Here is a 17,540-nt window from a genome sequence, read left to right as displayed (position 1 = left end):
CTATTGTAGTTATATAGTAGTAGTAGTAGTAGTCCATAAAAATGAAAATTATTAACTTGAGAGTAAGTTCCTTTGTGTCAGAAGATATGAATGCAACAAAAGCAGTGGTTAATTTCAACTCTCACATGCTCTGCAGCACAACCAATGAAGTTGTTGGCTTCTTACTTCAAACGACCAAATATAAAATTTTATAATGCCAAAACTATACAAAAGACACCAAAATAAATACATATAGAAAATATAGATAGACTTAAGAAAGAATAGGACCCGAATTGGATACGACCCAATAGAAAATATGATAAAATTTGCATGTGAACGCCCAAATTGTAGGAACATAAAAGGTGAGATTTCATCTCCATGTGATGGAATACTATATTACTCCTATTTACTAGGAGTACTATAAATTCGATCAATATTGTGATGAAAAGAATCTCAGTCCATTTCTCTTATTATGCTACAAAATTCCAATAATCACTTCCCTCGTTTTTGTTTGGATGCTTGAACTTTAATAACGTAAGAGCAAGTAATCATATCCATTTCGATCATACGTGTTGATAAATATTACTACATCCGTTCCACTTTTGGAGTCTCGGTTGATAAATTTCGGTCGTACCGTTTTAGGAGTCCCGGTTGAGATAAACTAATAAAAAATGCCTACAAAGTAAGTAAAAAAGTATCGAAATTGGGTCCCAACATCCACTTCAACATTTATTTATTACACACTCAATTAAGAGTGGATCCCAACATCCACTACAAAATTTATTTATTATCCACTCAAACACTTTCTTAAAACATGTGTCCGACTCAACCGGGACTCCTAAAGCGGGACGGAGAGATGATATGCAAGATCAATCATAAATGACAGAAATATAAAACTATTCATCATCCTACTAAAGAAAGTTTGTCACAATTGTGAATTTATGAATTTTCATAACACTGCACAAAAAGATTAAACAAAATACTGTGCTGATTTGATTAGCAAATTGCGATACGTTTATACTGCTAGAGGGCCATGGGCATGAGTCTAATGCCTTAAACACAATATTTTAGGAATTATCCGCATTGACTTTGCCTAAACCCTTAAATATTCAAATACACTAAAAAAGTCCAATACTAGAAATAGCTATGTTTATAAGTTAAAAGCATCTATTTATACTAATTATGATTATCATTTCCAAAATAAAAAATATAAAAAAATATAAAAAAATATAAAAAATTAAAAGTTAATAATGACACTTAATCTTAATGAAGTAGTAGTACTGAAATTATCAATGTCATAAATGATTAATTAAGAATGTAAATATAAAAAATTCTAATTACAAGAATGTAGTATATTGTTGTATTTTGTAATATTATAAAATGCATATAAGCAAGTAAAATAAACTAGCCAAACTCATTTATTTACCTAAAATGTTGACTTTAGGCACTATCGCACCAAGATGTGCTTGTAGTCATTCCATGAAATCCATCCAATTGGGCACCAATCAAATATTAGTACTATAGGTTATTTCAGAAGACATTAAAAATTATTTTTGTAGTGATATTTATAGGTTATTGCAGAAGACATTAAAAATTAGTATTTTTGTAGTGGAATTTAAAATAAATTCCACTATAAAAATAATGCTTCTCATATCCATAAAAATATAGCCAATAGTGAAATAACACTAACTATTAGTGAATTTTGATTTATCCTCCCAAAAATGTTTTACTCAGCCATAGAAGCATTATTGCAAAATTCCTCATCATATAGAAACAAGTACGTCTCTGAAAATGACCAAAAGGTTAACCATTAATAAATCAAGTAGTATCAGCCACTAAGTTCCTTCAAGAAACTACTCTTATTATATGTAACACTAGATACTAAAGGGTTCATATATAAATGGTGACACACACACTAAATAAAAAATCAAAGAATCAACACCTTTCATCAATCGGTCACTTCTTTTCAACTTTCTCATTGCCTCCATCAGAAGCAGATGTTCCGCCGGTCGACGCTACATCTGCTCCTGCAGCTTTGGCAGCAGACGAGGCGGCCTCATCTGCGGCCACGTCTTTCTTCTCATTCCCACTATTCTTAGCCTCCGACTTCCCATCCTTGGGGGGAGGCGGCCTCATGTGAAGCGGTGGGTTAGTCTTGAGCTTGGCTAGGATCTGACGCATCCTCGCCGTGTCAGTCGGCTTCCCGGGCTTCGGCCCCTGGACGACGAACACTGAGGGCTTCTTCTCGTCGTCCTTCTTTCCCCGCCTCTTCTCGAAGTTGGGGACTTCACGGGGTACGATATCCGCTATCGCTTTCCAGAACTGGTTGTCTGCTTCTTTGTGAAATTTCTCTTGTTGTGCATAGTATATCTGCAAATTAACGGTTAAATGATAATAAGTCATTAATTATCCTTTTTATAAAAAAATTAACGGAATGTTTACTTTCTCTCTTTCTCTGTTGTGAGTTTTGTTGGTCTCGCACGTCTGATCCCTCTTCTCGTAGAATTTGCGTTTCCATTCATCAGCTTCAGCAATTATCTGATTCCTCATCTCCTTTTCCTTCTTCTCTTTCTCTTCCAAATAAATCATATTTTGACTATTCACATGCATACATAAAAATACAACATTTAAGGCTTAAATTCATGAATAGTGATATAGTATTATCAAACTATGGAATGATTTTATTCAGTGTCAACATACATGCATGCATACAACTAATAAATCCATAAAAAAGTTATAAATTAAATGTAACACGCACACAGACTTTTAATTAAGTTTCATCTTCCTACGAATTAAATGATAGTACTAGCATATAAATCGATTACGATTAACAAACAAATTAAGTAGATGACAATGAAGCACAACTCAGTTGTAACACGCGGGGAACATTGTTTATCCTTTTAAATAATGAAAAAAAAACAAATACGTAAACTAATTAGCTGACCGGCGCCACTCGCGAAACGCGGATCCCTCCTCGCGCATCTGGCTGGGATCCGGCAGCAGCGGGCCGCCGGCGTCCGCCTCGGAAAAGATGCCCTCGTCGTTGGCAGAGAGGTTGTACGGTTCCCCCTGGCCGAACCCCTCAATCGGGGGCGGCGTCGGTGGTGCGCCGCCAAAGCCGTAGGCCTCCATGCCGTCGTTGTCGTTCCTGGAAAATCCGTCCATCAGCGGCGGTGGAGGTGACGGGGCGCCGCCTTCGTAGCCGTAGTGCATGGCGTTCACGTCCCCGGCGCCGTCGTTTTTTCCGACGTAGACATCTTCGTCGAATCCTTCCATTTTTTCGAAACCTAATTTGTGTATGTATGTGTGAAGCTCAGGCTGTGTGTGTGATGAGATTTGGAGAAGAAAGCGGTGCATTTAAGCTATTTCTAACTGTGGCATTGAATTGGACATTTTTAGAGGAATATTTGCCATCTTGAACAATTCAATAGCTCAACATATTTTCAAAATATATTTGGAAATATATTTTCGACATTTTTAGAGGAATATTTGCCATATTGAACAATTCAATAGCTCAATATAGTTAAAACACCTCTCGCATGGATATCCAATATATGATGACCTGTATACCTTGTCCAAATTTAAACGTTTCGGCCTTGATTTCTACATGGCGCAACTTTTAAATTAAAATTTATTTATTATTAAAAAAAAGCATCTTAGAAATGTAATTCTTTGTTACTATTATTAATTGATTGGGAGTACTATTTTTTTGGAACGTCTATTATTTTTTATAATATTAACAATTTTAATATTTGCTAGCTTATTCTAAAATTTTATGTCAGAAAAATGGCTTAGTCTTTATTTTAAACTGATAGGCCTAGTTCTACTATTTTTACTATTCATCTTAAATTCATAATTTTATGTTATTTTCAATGCATTTGTTCTTAATTTTTATAGAATATTAGATAAAGAATTTAATAAAAAATAAAATTTAGTGGTCAGAATGCATCCACAACAAGAAAATATCCCAGACGAGCCACTCTGCCCGACGCAACACACACTGGGCTCGGCGAAGGGGGGCGCTTAGGGTGGGGCGGTGTGGGTGTTTCTTGCCACCCATTGCAAGTGAGAAGTCGCCCCCCTCCACTTTTTTTTCATTTTCATTTACTCTCTATCTTTTTCAAAGTCATTTAATGAACTGTGATCCAATAAGCTTTTCAACCACCACGGTCCACACTAGAAGAAGATGACGAATTTGTCCAACGTAAGGTTGGCACTTCACACTTGGCCGGCATTGGCGAACTGGGAAGTCGACACAAATATTGTTTCGCTAAATCTGCTCACGAGGTCGAATGATAGTTCGTTTGAAATAGAGGAAGGGGCAAAAAAGCCAATGTCTGAAGCCGGACTGAGAAAGTATTTCCCAATGAGTCGTTGATGGGGTTTCTTCTGCACTCGGATTTTTAGTGTTTTCTATTTTTAAGATTTGTACAAATTTTTTAATTCTAGTTTTATTTAAAAGATGAGAATAATGATATGGCTAAGGCCTAAGGGTATAGGGTGGGGCAGGACATAGCAGTTCCGACCGGTCGTCCGTCCGCTATTGCGTCGAAATGGACGGACGCGGACGTCGGCGACGCGGGTTTCAGCGGACGTCCGTCGTGACATCCGCTATTGCGGTGACACCACGGATGTCTCGGCGGACGTCCCAAATTTTGATTTTTTTTTATAAAAAAAACTCTATATATACGGTTCGTTGCAAACTCTATATATACGGCTCGTTGCAAATTCTATATATATTCAAGGCATAACATGTACTTTGTTTGAATAGTTTGGTTTGAGATGGTTTTTTTTAAACAATGTATTTTTTAAATTTAAATATGTATGTTTTTTTAAAAATAAAATGGTTGTTTTTTCCCGTATTCATGTCGAAATTTTAATTCCGTAAAATTGCATATTTGTGAATTTGTGAATTTAAATTATTGTGGATGTCACTATTGTGGAGTGAGATGTTCTTATGATGTGCAGTGTTGTGGAATGTCCTTATGACGTGAAATGAGGTGTTTTTGGGATGTCCACCGTTCTATTGCGGATGCTATGAGAAATTGTAAGTAATAAGTTTGATGACTTTGATCTCTCAATTCCGAAATAGGTGACTTCAACGCCACGTTTGTGAAGCTTGTCAACGTGTTCCAGTTCTATTCAACCTCTTCTTCCTTGACTACTGTTTTAAACATAGTCAACCCATTTCCATACTCAAACAATGGCGGGCAGCTTCTTCCAGAATGAGATGCCCGACTTCCTGCAAGAAAACCCCAACATCATCGAAGTGGAAGCCACTCAAAATCGCGAGAGGCTTCAAATTCACCCGCAGGGCACTCGCGACTCGCTCCTCAGGCTTCTCTCACTGCCATACTCCTCTCTCTCTCCACACCTACAGCGTGCAGCCCTCGACCTCAAACAAACTGTACTCTCCCCATTGCTCCCACCCTTCTTTTTTCCTTCACTTCTAGCTCTCTCAATTATGCTGATTTCTTATTGTTTGTGAGTTTGGTTGATTTGCTCATTCTTCCAAATGTAATAATCCCACAACCTGTTTGATGAAACTCCTCAGAGGAAAATTTTAGTAATTTAAGCGCTCCTTTGATTTTCAATTTCTTTTCTAAATAAACCCACCGGCTGGCTAATAGTAATGGTTTACGTAAAAAATTTTGGTGTCGGAGTCGGAATTTTTACTACAATAACTGCTAAAACATGTTTATCAAGCTGGAATGTTGAAAATTTGAATCTACAAGCGATCGGGGCATATTTAAATAATTCTGAACTATTTCAAAAATAAATTGAGGCACAATTAAACAATCATGTGCTTTTTCTAAAAACATTGAAGTTGGGGTTTATGAACTAAATACGCTTTACAGTTTAGGTCATTAGTTATGGACTACTCCTTTATGGATTGATATAGACTGTAGTACAACTCATGTATAGATTGATATAGGCTGCTTGTATGGTGTTATGCTGTTGATCCAAGTTACATACTTCAATTTCATGTAAATAGAGTGCTGCAACTTCAATTTCATTTCTTCTTTACTTGCTTTAAGCCATACTAGCAAATTGATGGTAGTGTTACCCCTAGTTTTTGACATCTACTGTAGATTCAGGATTGTTTCAATGTGATGTTGTTTAGAGTTATATGAAGGGGTTTTATATCCACAGATTGTGGTGGAGACGTGGGGGCTGAGCGGGCGAATGGTGAAAGACTACTCTCTCAGTCTCTCTATGCCGGCACATTGGGAACTGCTTATTTGCTCTTCAAATCTTTCCAAGTGACTGGTAACAAGTATGATTTGAGTCTATGCTTAGAGATTGTCAAGGCATGCGATTCTGCTTCGACTCAATCCAGGTTGTAACTCACTCTCATTTATGCATATTAAGTTCCTAGTTTCATTTACGTTTTGTTCACAAGTAATATTTCGTTGTGTCGATTGTCGAAGACTCTAAAATAATCATTAAGAAGATTAGGGTTATTCACGTTTAGTTCCCCCAAATTTTTTTTAATGATTTTCAGAAAAATGTCTCAAACTTAGGCTTTGTCTTCAAAACCTCCAAACTTTGCGTAACGTTTGATTTATGCCTTGCTTGACATACATAATCCAGTGACGATCGCTGAGTTAGCTTGCCAAATTCTTAGGTGGATAGTGAAAAAGTTAACATGATTACCAAAATTCCCCTCAATTAAACTGTAATACATATAAGTATACACCGAGCTGAGTCAATATATCGTAGCCATAGTCAGATCATGTCATGTAATAATGGAGTGCTCATTTCAGTTGGAAGAAGCTCGGCTAGAAAGGAGTTCGGTAAGCTCGGCTTACCGAGCTGGAACTAGCCTGGAACTAGCCGAGAAGAAGAAGGCAGAAGTCGGTAAGCTCAGCGGTAAGGAAGCTCGGTAAGGAAGCTCGGCGTTGAGCTGGAATGAGCCGAGAAGGAAGAGTTCGGTTGTAAGCCGAGCCGAGAAGGAAGAGTTCGGTTGTAAGCCGAGAAGGAGTTCGGTTGTAAGCCGAGGAAGGAGTTCGGTATTGAGCCGAAGAAGGAGTTCGGTCTTGAACCGAGAAGGTAGAAGCAACCTAGCCGAACTAGCCGTTGGAGCAGCAGTTAGTTAGCTGAGATGTAGCGGTTATTCTTCTTGCTTTCTTGATTCTTCTTGTAGTTAGTTAGTAGCAGTTGCTACGTGATTATAGAGCTTTAAATAGCTCACCGTGTATGTAGTTTAGAGTAGAGTTTAATCAATAAAGAGTTTTCCAGTTTTCTCCCCAAGCTTATCATCTTCAATACTCAAAGTGTGAGTGTGTGTGTTTTCTGCATTGTGTGATCTCATACAACAGTGAGTGTGTGTGATCTTATTGAGTGTGTGTAAGCCTTGTGTGCGTAAATCCCAACAAGTGGCGCCGTCTATGGGAAAGGGATATTGAAGCTGATTTGCAGAGGATCAAACGGTTTCAGAGATGGCAGCAAGGCTTGATGCAGAGAAGTTCACAGGCAAGAATGATTATGGCCTGTGGAAGATGAAGATGAAGGCGGTTTTAATTCAACAAGGCTTGGCGGCAGTTCTTGCAAAACCAGATGAGAAAGGAAAGGCTCCAGTGCTTGATGAAAAAGCTCAGGCAAAGATGGAGGAGATGCAGCTCAAGGCACATTCTGCAGTGATTCTGTGCCTTGGAGATAAGGTCTTGAGGGAAGTTCAAGAAGCCAAGACTGCGGTGGAGATCTTGGACAAGTTAGATGAAGTTTACTTGGCCAAATCCTTGGCTAACCGGCTGTATCTCAAGAAGAGGCTGTATGCCTATAGTTTTTCTGGAGATAGGTCCATCATTGAGCAGCTAGAGGAGTTCAACAAGATCATTGATGACCTGGGATCTGTTGATGTCAAGATCTCAGATGAGGATAAGGCCATTCTCACATTGAATGCCTTGCCTAGCTCGTATGACCAGCTAAGTGATGCAATTATCTATGGAAGAGATAAACCTATCACCTATGCAGAAGTCTATTCAGCCTTGATGGCCAAAGAACTCCAGAAGACAGCCAACAGAGACTCTGCAAGCTCCAATGTTCAAGCTGCAGAGGCCTTGAATGTGAAGAAGTTCAAGAAGCAGAACTTCAAGAAGAAGTTTGAGGGCCCTAAACCCTCAAGTTCAGATGCTCAGAAGGAAACCAGAGCTTGCTATTGGTGCAAGAAACCTGGACATTTGAAGAAAGATTGTCATGCATGGAAGAGAAAGATGGCCTCAGAGGGACACAGTCAATCTGATTGTGTGGAGAGTGCTGATCCCCCGGCTCAACTCATGAATATCAGTAATAGTGGGGTCAGTCATAGGTGGATTATGGACTCGGGGTGCAGCTTCCATATGTGCCCCAATAGAAGCTGGTTTCATGATCTTCAAGAAGCATCGGGTACGGTTGTTCTTGGTAATAACCACATTTGTCAGATCAAAGGAATAGGGAAGGTAAAGCTAAGCCTACAAGATGGCTCTATAAAGATCCTAACTGGGGTGAGGTATATTCCAGAAGTAAAGAGGAACCTCATCTCATTGGGAATGCTGGAACAGAAAGGGTTCACCATATTGATGAGTCAAGGAAAATTGTTTGTGAAATCTGGAGATGCAGTGATGATGGAGGCTGACAGAGAGCATATTCTCTATTATCTGAAGGCTAAGGCTGTTGATGGAGAAAGCAATGCAGTGTCAGATGATTCCATAATGCTATGGCACAAGAGATTGGGCCACCCAGCCGAAGGAAGCTTGAAAGAACTCATCAAGAAGGGTCTGATCTCTGGAGATTTCAACAAGATGGACCCCTGTGAGCAATGTATACTTGGAAAGGCTAAGAAGGCACCCTATCCTACAGGTATTCACTCTTCTACAGCCCCTTTAGACTACATACATAGTGATCTTTGGGGGCCTTCACCGGTGTGTTCAATTGGTGGAGGAAAGTATTATCTAGCTATCATTGATGACTATACAAGAAAGTTGTGGGTATATATTCTTAAAGAAAAATCTGAAACACTCACAAAGTTCAAGATATGGTGTAAGGAGGTTGAGCTAGAGAAGGGTAGAAGTGTTAAATGCTTAAGGACAGACAATGGCCTAGAGTTCTTGTCTGCTGAGTTTGATCTGTTTTGTAAAGAGAAGGGTATGAAGAGGCACCGGACTGTTCCTGGTAATCCTCAGCAAAATGGTGTTGTGGAGAGGATGAATAGGACAATCCTAGAGAGGGTGAGGTGCCTACTTCTTGGGTCTGGTTTGAGCAGCAGATTCTGGGGTGAGGCTGTGTATACAGCAGCCTATCTCATCAATAAATGCCCATCTACTGCCCTGAAATCTGAAACTCCTGATTACATGTGGTATGGAGCTCACAGTGACTACTCAAAATACAAGGTGTTTGGGTGTGCAGCCTATGCTCATGCTAGGCAAAGTAAGCTTGAAGCTAGGGCTCTGAAATGTATCTTGCTGGGGTATCAGAGAGGTGTTAAGGGGTATAGGCTCTGGTGTATTGAGCCCGGTAAGCAGAAGGTCTTGGTGAGTAGGGATGTGGTGTTCTTGGAGGATCAGATGCCATTCCTGAAAGATAAGCCGGACTCCAATGAAGATGAGGGTGATTTCTTCAAGGTGGAGCCTGTGGGGGTTGGCCTAGGAGCAGGTGGAGTTATTGACTCAGGGAGTGAGTCTGATTCAGATAAAGAAGAGGCTCCAACTCAGGGCAACCAGGCTGGTGAGTCTATATCAGACTCTATCAGGGACTATCAGCTTGCAAGGGACAGAGTTAGAAGAGAAACAAGGCCACCAACAAAGTTCTCTGATGTTGTGTATTATGCTCTGTGTGCAGCTGAAGGTATTGATGGTGCAGATCCACTCACATATAAAGAAGCTATGCAGAGTAAAGATAGAGAAAGATGGATTGAAGCCATGAATGAGAAAATAGAGTCTTTACTCAAGAACAAAACATGGATTTTGGTGGACAAATCCAAGCTGAAAACAGATGGAAAGGAGAGGAAGCTGATCAGTTGCAAGTGGTTGTTTAAAAAGAAGGTAGAAACCACTGATAAAGACAGAATCAGGTTCAAGGCAAGGCTGGTGGCTAGAGGCTTTACACAGCAGGAGGGAATCGATTTCAATGAAGTGTTTGCACCTGTTGTGAAGCACACTTCGATTAGGATTCTATTGGCTGTGGTGAATCAGCTTGACTGGGAGCTACAACAGCTTGATGTGAAGACAGCCTTCCTCAATGGAGATCTAGAGGAAACTATCTTCATGGAACAGCCAGAGGGCTATGTGAAGATTGGAGAAGAAGGCAAGGTGTGCCTGTTACAGAAAAGTCTTTATGGACTTAAGCAAAGTCCTAGACAGTGGAATAAGAAGTTTGATGCACAGATGAAGAAGATTGGCTTCTCCAAGTCAGAATATGATGATTGCATCTACATCAAGAAGGCAGGCAGGACTCCCGTTGCCTACCTATTACTCTATGTGGATGATATGCTACTTGCAGTGCCTTCTATGACAGAAATTCAGAAAGTTAAACAAGATCTGAAGTCAAGCTTTGAAATGAAGGACCTAGGAGAGTCAAGGTAGATCCTAGGCATACATATTCAGAGAGATAGAGGCTGCAAGAAGCTGTGGATGCTGCAAACTGACTATATTGAGAAAGTTTTGCAGAGATTCAAAATGGAAAATGCAAAAGCTGCATCAACTCCTCTGTCCCAGAGCTTTAAGCTATCAAAGGAACAAGCCCCTAAAACTAAGCAAGAGGCTGATGAGATGGAGGCTATCCCTTATGCTAGTGTGATTGGAAGTGTTATGTACACTATGATTTGTACAAGACCAGATTTGGCTCATGCTATCTCAGTGACTAGCAGATACATGGCAGACCCGGGGAAGGAGCATTGGAATGCTCTTAAGTGGATATTGAGGTACATGAAGTCAACTAAGGACTGGGGGATTGTGTTCAATGGCTGGGAAGGTGAATCTGAGGAGGTTGTGCAGGGCTATTGTGATGCAGACTATGCTGCAAACCTGGACAACAGAAAGTCTCAAACAGGTTATCTTTTCACCATGTTTGGAACTGTAATCAGCTGGAAGTCAGGGTTGCAAAGTGTTGTTGCTCTCTCAACAACAGAATCAGAGTATATAGCTCTCACTGCAGCTGTACAGGAGAGTTTTTGGATTCAGGGAGTGATTTCTGATTTTGGTTTTGACCAAAAGACAATGGTGATTCATTGTGACAGCAGCTCAGCTATGTGCTTGGCTAAACATCCGGGTTTTCATGAAAGGAGCAAGCACATAGACATAAAGTTGCATTTCATTAGAGATGAGATTGAAAAGGGGAGAGTGAAGGTGATTAAGATTAACACCTTGCACAATCCGGCTGACATGCTAACAAAGTCTCTAGGTAGAGACAAGTTTGATCATTGCAAGAAATTGATCAATGTTTGTGCAAGAACTGAGATGAGCCCTCAGGTGGAGAATTGTAATAATGGAGTGCTCATTTCAGTTGGAAGAAGCTCGGCTAGAAAGGAGTTCGGTAAGCTCGGCTTACCGAGCTGGAACTAGCCTGGAACTAGCCGAGAAGAAGAAGGCAGAAGTCGGTAAGCTCAGCGGTAAGGAAGCTCGGTAAGGAAGCTCGGTAAGGAAGCTCGGCGTTGAGCTGGAATGAGCCGAGAAGGAAGAGTTCGGTTGTAAGCCGAGCCGAGAAGGAAGAGTTCGGTTGTAAGCCGAGAAGGAGTTCGGTTGTAAGCCGAGGAAGGAGTTCGGTATTGAGCCGAAGAAGGAGTTCGGTCTTGAACCGAGAAGGTAGAAGCAACCTAGCCGAACTAGCCGTTGGAGCAGCAGTTAGTTAGCTGAGATGTAGCGGTTATTCTTCTTGCTTTCTTGATTCTTCTTGTAGTTAGTTAGTAGCAGTTGCTACGTGATTATAGAGCTTTAAATAGCTCACCGTATATGTAGTTTAGAGTAGAGTTTAATCAATAAAGAGTTTTTCAGTTTTCTCCCCAAGCTTATCATCTTCAATACTCAAAGTGTGAGTGTGTGTGTTTTCTGCATTGTGTGATCTCATACAACAGTGAGTGTGTGTGTGATCTTATTGAGTGTGTGTAAGCCTTGTGTGCGTAAATCCCAACATGTCAAGTGGGATATAACATTTTGCGAAGTTGGGGTTTATTTGGAAGAGAAAATGTAAGTTGTTGACACAATATAGGAGTAGCACAAAATTGATACATAGTTGCCACTGGATGCACTCGTTCCTTGAATGCTAAATCAATAGAAAATGGTGGGATCGGTGTTGGGACATTGTACTTTATTCCGTGCTCCCTATAGTGTTTATATCTATCCCAAATAAGCTCAAGGAGATATAATTGAATCGTCGAACATGAAGTTAGAGTTTGTGCAACACCATACTCATTAGGTATGAATGGAGTCAGGGATGTAACCTTTTTATGTGGGAGAGCCGGAGTATTAGCTTTGGGAGCCGTGGCTGCAAAGCATGTCGACAATTGCAAGTTGTTTGATTACTATCTATCCCAATTCAAAGAGGTGAAAATTTCCTTGGTGGATGTTTTTAAGTCTTTAGTTTTTATAACTGCACCAGTTACTGAAAGAATTTCATTGTGCAAAAATAGATAAAGCCATCGAAAGATCTCCAGGACGAGTTGTTGTATGGTAGAGCTGGGTATTTGTGGACTTGTTTGTTTCTGAATAAGCATTTTGGCAAGGATACTATTCCGGCAACATACATGGTAGGTCCACGTTAAAACCTTCATTTTGTGTTCTATTCAAGAAAAATGCTAATTTTTTCAAAGAAACGATTTGGATGATGATGGCAGGGTGATATTGTGAAAGAGATCATCAGGAATGGAAGGAAACTAGGAAAACAGGGAAGGTGTCCATTGATGTTCGAGTGGCACGGTGAAAGGTATTGGGGTGCGGCTCATGGCTTGGCTGGAATCATGCATGTTCTGATGGAATTCAAACTAGTATCGGACGAGCTCGAAGATGTCAAGGGAACTCTCAAGTACATGATCAGCCGTCGGCTTCCAAGTGGGAACTACCCTGCTGGCGAAGAAGATAAGAAACATGATGCTCTCGTACACTGGTGTCATGGAGCTCCTGGGATCACCCTCACGCTCGTCAAAGGCTCAAAGCTGCTGAGGTGATTCAATATTTCATTTAATTTTTCTGTTGATGATGTACTCCTGATTTGGTGATATACAGGTGTTTGGGGAGAGGGAGTTTTTAAAAGCTGCCATGGATGCAGCGGAAGTGGTTTGGAACCGCGGCCTGCTGAAACGGCTCGGAATTTGTCATGGCATCAGCGGGAACGCTTATGCGTTCCTTGCCCTCTATCGCCTCACCGGGATTGTCGAGTATCTATACAGAGCCAAAGCTTTTGCCTGCTTCTTGCTTGACAGAGCCCACATTCTCATGTCGATGGGTGAGATGCATGGAGGAGATAATCCCTTTTCGCTGTTCGAAGGCATTGGAGGAATGGCTCATCTCTTCTTGGATATGGTTCAGCCTAAGAATGCTAGATTTCCAGCCTATGAACGATGATGATATCTGTTAATAAAACGTCTCGATTACATGTTTATGGATGCGTTGTATAAATTGAGACTATTTCAGCACTTTCTAATCTATATCTATCTGCCTTCCAATTGGCTAATTGTTATTGTTGCTCTGACTGATTCATTTCTGCTTGATATTTGGTTTTCAACGTCATTGGAACTCCTTTCTGTGAAAAAACCAGGTTCATTGGGGTTGGGAATAGCTGCTTCCTCGCATCCTAACATGAAGACCACGGACGACATGGCTGGTCTGTCTTCCGCGAGCTTCTGGACGCAAAGTAAGCCCACTTGTATGCATCGCTTCACTTGAGGTTCGACAAAGGTATCAATCAAACTTTCATCCATCAGTTCTAGAACTTTGCAATCTTTCCACAGCAACCATGCCTGCAAAAATGCTATTCGCATGTAAAAATTATTTAAAAAAAAATTATACTCCTAGTATTTATTTTTGGCCAGACAATGATTTCTTGTCGTTTGCCTCTTACATGTCCCAAAAGACTATGATCATGGTCGTGATGATTAAATCCTCTGTTCTTTTTCCCCCCAACTATCTCCAGTATCATGACTCCAAAGCTATAGACGTCTGACTTCACCGAAAATTTCCCGTCAATTGCATATTCTGGTGCCATGTAGCCACTAAACAGTTGTCGTGTTGAGAAATGAGATAATTGATTTCATGATTTCATGAGATAGAATGATAAGAGAGCTTACTATGTCCCGACAACTCTTCTAGTTCTGGCCATAAATTGGTCACTTCTAAAAGTCCTTGCTAGGCCAAAATCTGAAATCTTCGAATTCAGATTTTCGTCTAGTAAAACATTGCTTGTTTTGAGATCTCTGTGGATTATCTTCAATCTGGAATCCTGGTGGAGATAGAGTAGTCCCCGTGCGATTCCCAGAATAATGTTGTACCGATTAGGCCATGTGAGCTCTGTTTTCCTGCTATGATCTGGACAAGATATCATCATGAGTTTACTTCAGTTTCTTTGAACAGAGATAGAAAATGAATACAATTCTCGAGCCATACCGAAAAGGAGATAATCGAGGCTTCTATTCTGCAGGTACTCGTAGATCAGCATCCTTTCATCTCCTTTAATGCAACATCCCAAAAGTCTGACTAGGTTGGTATGCTGTAGTTTAGCAAACAGAATAACCTCGTTCTTGAACTCTTCGAGACCTTGTCTTGACGTTCCTGACAGCCTCTTGACTGCTATTTCTTCGCCCGCTGATAATTTTCCCTGCTTATTGTATTTATAATTGCATTTGGAGTGTATTATGCAAACGATTTTAGAAATCTAGCATGAAACTTTACCTTGTAAACAGGGCCAAAACCTCCTTCTCCGATCATGCTTTCCTCGGAGAAGTTGTCTGTTGCAGCAGCTATTGTCGCGAAACTGAATAGAGGTAACTCTAAATCCTCATTTTTTTTTCCTACAGTTTTTGATAAAAGACGAATTCAGTGCCTTTGACTATTAAGAATGCTGGTGTGAATGTTATGCTTTTACCTCTTCTCCTCCGTCGTCTCACTATAACTGTAGCTCCACAGATTAAGATAGATATCAGAGTTCCCACAGCAGCTGATACTGCTATTAACTTTGCATGCCTCCTCTTCTTGTTGTCTGACTTACGGATTGATTCTATAGAGGGGGGGAAATGGAAGTTATGAATCAGGATATGTAGGCTAAGACGAATTCTTGAATTGCCGGGACAAAAATGGAGTTACCTAGTTCAGAAACCGGCAGGCGAATGTAGATATTCTGATTTTTATCTGCACCCGGAAGCACTCTAATGTCGATAAGATCCCCGAACCACATCAAGCAGCCTCTGCCTCCGTTATCTATGTAGGGCTGTGCATACGCTGTGCAGTTGCATTTTCTTAAGCACACATCTCTGCACTCCCCGATGCTCATGCTTGTGTTTAAATAAAACCGTAGTATATCCGGATATTTCACCCCCTTGAGCTCTAGAAAACCATCTCCATTCATGCAGCTCAACGCCCTAATCCTAGTGCATCCGTCGGACCAGTCTTGAAAGTCCCATTCTGTCTGGAACTTGGGTTTGAAGCCATCCAAACACCTGCATATTGGCACACCCTCTATTATGCACATGCCGTTAGGACCGCATTTGGTGTAGTCGTCGCAAGGATCTTTTGGTATCGTGTAGACTAGATTCCATTTATCTTTCCTCTCATCCATTGTGTAACGACGAATTAAGCCGGTTTGATCTATCACGAGCCTTGTAAGAATCGAGCTGTTATAAGGATCGATATACATTGTTCTGCCCTTGTCTGTGAAAATCTTTCCCTTGAAAATGGTGTTGTAGAAGGTCGGGACGTTGATGTAAACCCCGTTCCACATGCCACTCCGGTATATTTTCACATTCCCCCTTCTAATCACCATCTGAGGTAACCCTTTGTTTTCTATCCTGTAGGTGAAATCTCCCGGGGAAGGATCGTCGGAGCTCGTCCACGAAGTCAAATACTTATCCTCCTCCGCAGGGCTGTGCACCATGAACATCCCCGGCAACCTTGTGTCCCTCGGGTGATCAAAACTCTGCCATATGTAGTTATCCTCCGTTGTGTCTACTGCAAGAACGAGGTTTCCGGTGTCCAGGAGCTGTAAGATCAGATTTGACGGAGCCACTCTCGACGAATTGGATGACCAAAGTATGCTTCCATCTCTGCATATGACTAATGCACCATACCTTGCTATTCGTAACACCACACCTTGTGAATATATGATTGGATTGTTCCAGTTTGCAACCCAAACGACAACTTCCGGTTTCCTCTTGTACCAAATCCCCACGAACCTGTTCTTGGACGAGCCGGGGGTGAAGAAGCCGAGCTCGAAATCGTGGTTCCGTGAGATCAAAGTCTGCCCGTCCGATAAGGTCCCGTTGGCCGGAAGTGCATCTTCTCCGGCTGAGAAGCAAACTAGTCCACAAAAGGCAATGGCTAAGAGGAAGTTACACATTTCTTGCCACCCTAGTTGAGTTGCATCGAGGTACAATAGTAAGAGCATCTCCAATGGTCGGCGTCACCACCGGAGCGCCGATTTTTCGCCCACGCCGGTTTGACGCCGAACCATTGGAACCGGCGTGGGCGAAATCGGCGTCAAAATCGGCGTCGCCATGCCGATTCCCGCGCTGACGCCGGTTCCCACGCCGATCCTCACGGGCGCCATTGTGGCTCCCGGATCGGCGCCAAACCGGCGTCGGATTTAAATATTTTTTTTTTTTTTTCGCAAAACACAATATATACGCGCGTTGAACCTCATTTTCATTCGCACCACTTGTTTTAACGAGTACTCTCTCTCTACCTTACTTTCTGTACAAGATCAATAACGAGCAATGGAGAACAACTACGAAGGTACTCCAGTTAATCCCGGGGGATGGTCTCAGACTCCCCCGGCTCCCGGTGTAGGGTCTCAGACGCCCCCGACTCCCGGGGCAGGGTCCCATACTTCCCCGGCTCCTGGGGGAGGTGGTTGGCCTCCAATGAGCGGGTACTACAACGTGTACCCGTGGCAGCAGATGATTCCGGGGTGGGCACCCGGCATGCAGCCCCCTATGCAGATGATGCCGGGGTGGGCACCCGGCATGCAGCCACCGGCGCAGCAGATGATGCCACCGGCGCAACATATGATTCCACAGTCGCAGGCGACGCACGGGGGGGACAACGCCTATCGGCCGACTTTTGATTTTTCCACCGGTTCTTCGCACACATCGACCCCAACGGATGCACAGTATTCGGAGACCTTCTCCTTAGCGGACTTGGGTTTTGATATTAACGACGTTTCTGAAACTCTCATTCAAAGCCAGGGAGTAGGGCGGGGTAAGAAGAAGGGCAAGGCGAAGAAGGTCGGCGAGTCGTCGCAGCCCCGCGCCGAAATCCGGGGCCGGAGGAAGTGGACGGACGCGGAGAACGTTGCGGTTGCCAAGGCGTGGGTGAGTGTTTGCGACGATCCTCTCGTTTCAAACAACCAGAGGATCGTCAACTTGTGGGCGAAGATAGCTG

The 17,540-nt window shown here is 41.9% G+C and overlaps 3 protein-coding genes and 1 pseudogene across 3 annotated transcripts; 1 reads left to right on the top strand and 3 right to left on the bottom strand.

Annotated features, from left to right (window-relative positions):
- Positions 1 to 1,929: 1,929 nt before the first annotated feature.
- Positions 1,930 to 3,255, bottom strand: LOC121807498 (clathrin light chain 1-like). Its single transcript, XM_042207736.1, has 3 exons — positions 2,924 to 3,255; positions 2,422 to 2,575; positions 1,930 to 2,349 (listed from the first exon to the last, which is right to left on the bottom strand). The coding sequence occupies exons 1-3, from the start codon at positions 3,253 to 3,255 to the stop codon at positions 1,936 to 1,938; spliced, it is 900 nt and encodes a 299-aa protein (XP_042063670.1). The 3' UTR covers positions 1,930 to 1,935.
- Positions 3,256 to 5,081: 1,826 nt separating this feature from the next.
- LOC121806804 lies at positions 5,082 to 13,623 on the top strand (annotated as a pseudogene).
- Positions 13,601 to 14,954, bottom strand: LOC121806803 (G-type lectin S-receptor-like serine/threonine-protein kinase SD1-1; the record flags this gene model as incomplete). The annotated part of the gene is made up of 5 exons (XM_042206957.1): positions 13,601 to 13,909; positions 14,011 to 14,161; positions 14,237 to 14,474; positions 14,553 to 14,763; positions 14,838 to 14,954. Coding segments are annotated over 5 exons (1,026 nt in total), but the record flags the coding sequence as incomplete, so codon positions are not given.
- LOC121808704 (G-type lectin S-receptor-like serine/threonine-protein kinase At4g27290) lies at positions 14,897 to 16,615 on the bottom strand. The gene is made up of 2 exons (XM_042209297.1): positions 15,249 to 16,615; positions 14,897 to 15,162 (listed from the first exon to the last, which is right to left on the bottom strand). Exons 1-2 carry the CDS (start codon positions 16,543 to 16,545, stop codon positions 14,957 to 14,959), a joined length of 1,503 nt encoding a protein of 500 aa, XP_042065231.1. The 5' UTR covers positions 16,546 to 16,615; the 3' UTR covers positions 14,897 to 14,956.
- Between the last annotated feature and the right edge of the window lie 925 nt (positions 16,616 to 17,540).

This window comes from Salvia splendens, chromosome 6 (genome assembly GCF_004379255.2).
Source record: "Salvia splendens isolate huo1 chromosome 6, SspV2, whole genome shotgun sequence".
In the NCBI taxonomy this organism is placed as follows: Eukaryota; Viridiplantae; Streptophyta; class Magnoliopsida; order Lamiales; family Lamiaceae; genus Salvia; species Salvia splendens.
Note: the sequence above shows the minus strand (reverse complement) of the source record. Positions and strands in the feature narration are given on the sequence as shown.

Bases quoted from the DNA above. Each gene is read 5' to 3' on its own strand.
- LOC121807498 (XM_042207736.1), bottom strand. From the start codon at position 3,255: ATGGAAGGATTCGACGAAGATGTCTACGTCGGAAAAAACGACGGCGCC. The intron at 2,576-2,923 runs GTCAGCTAATTA...GCATGTGAATAG, and splicing joins GCGTTTCGCGAGTGGCGCCG to TCAAAATATGATTTATTTGG. The intron at 2,350-2,421 runs GTAAACATTCCG...GTTAATTTGCAG, and splicing joins ACAACAGAGAAAGAGAGAAA to ATATACTATGCACAACAAGA.
- LOC121808704 (XM_042209297.1), bottom strand. From the start codon at position 16,545: ATGCTCTTACTATTGTACCTCGATGCAACTCAACTAGGGTGGCAAGAA. The intron at 15,163-15,248 runs GTAACTCCATTT...CCCCCTCTATAG, and splicing joins CCTGCCGGTTTCTGAACTAG to AATCAATCCGTAAGTCAGAC.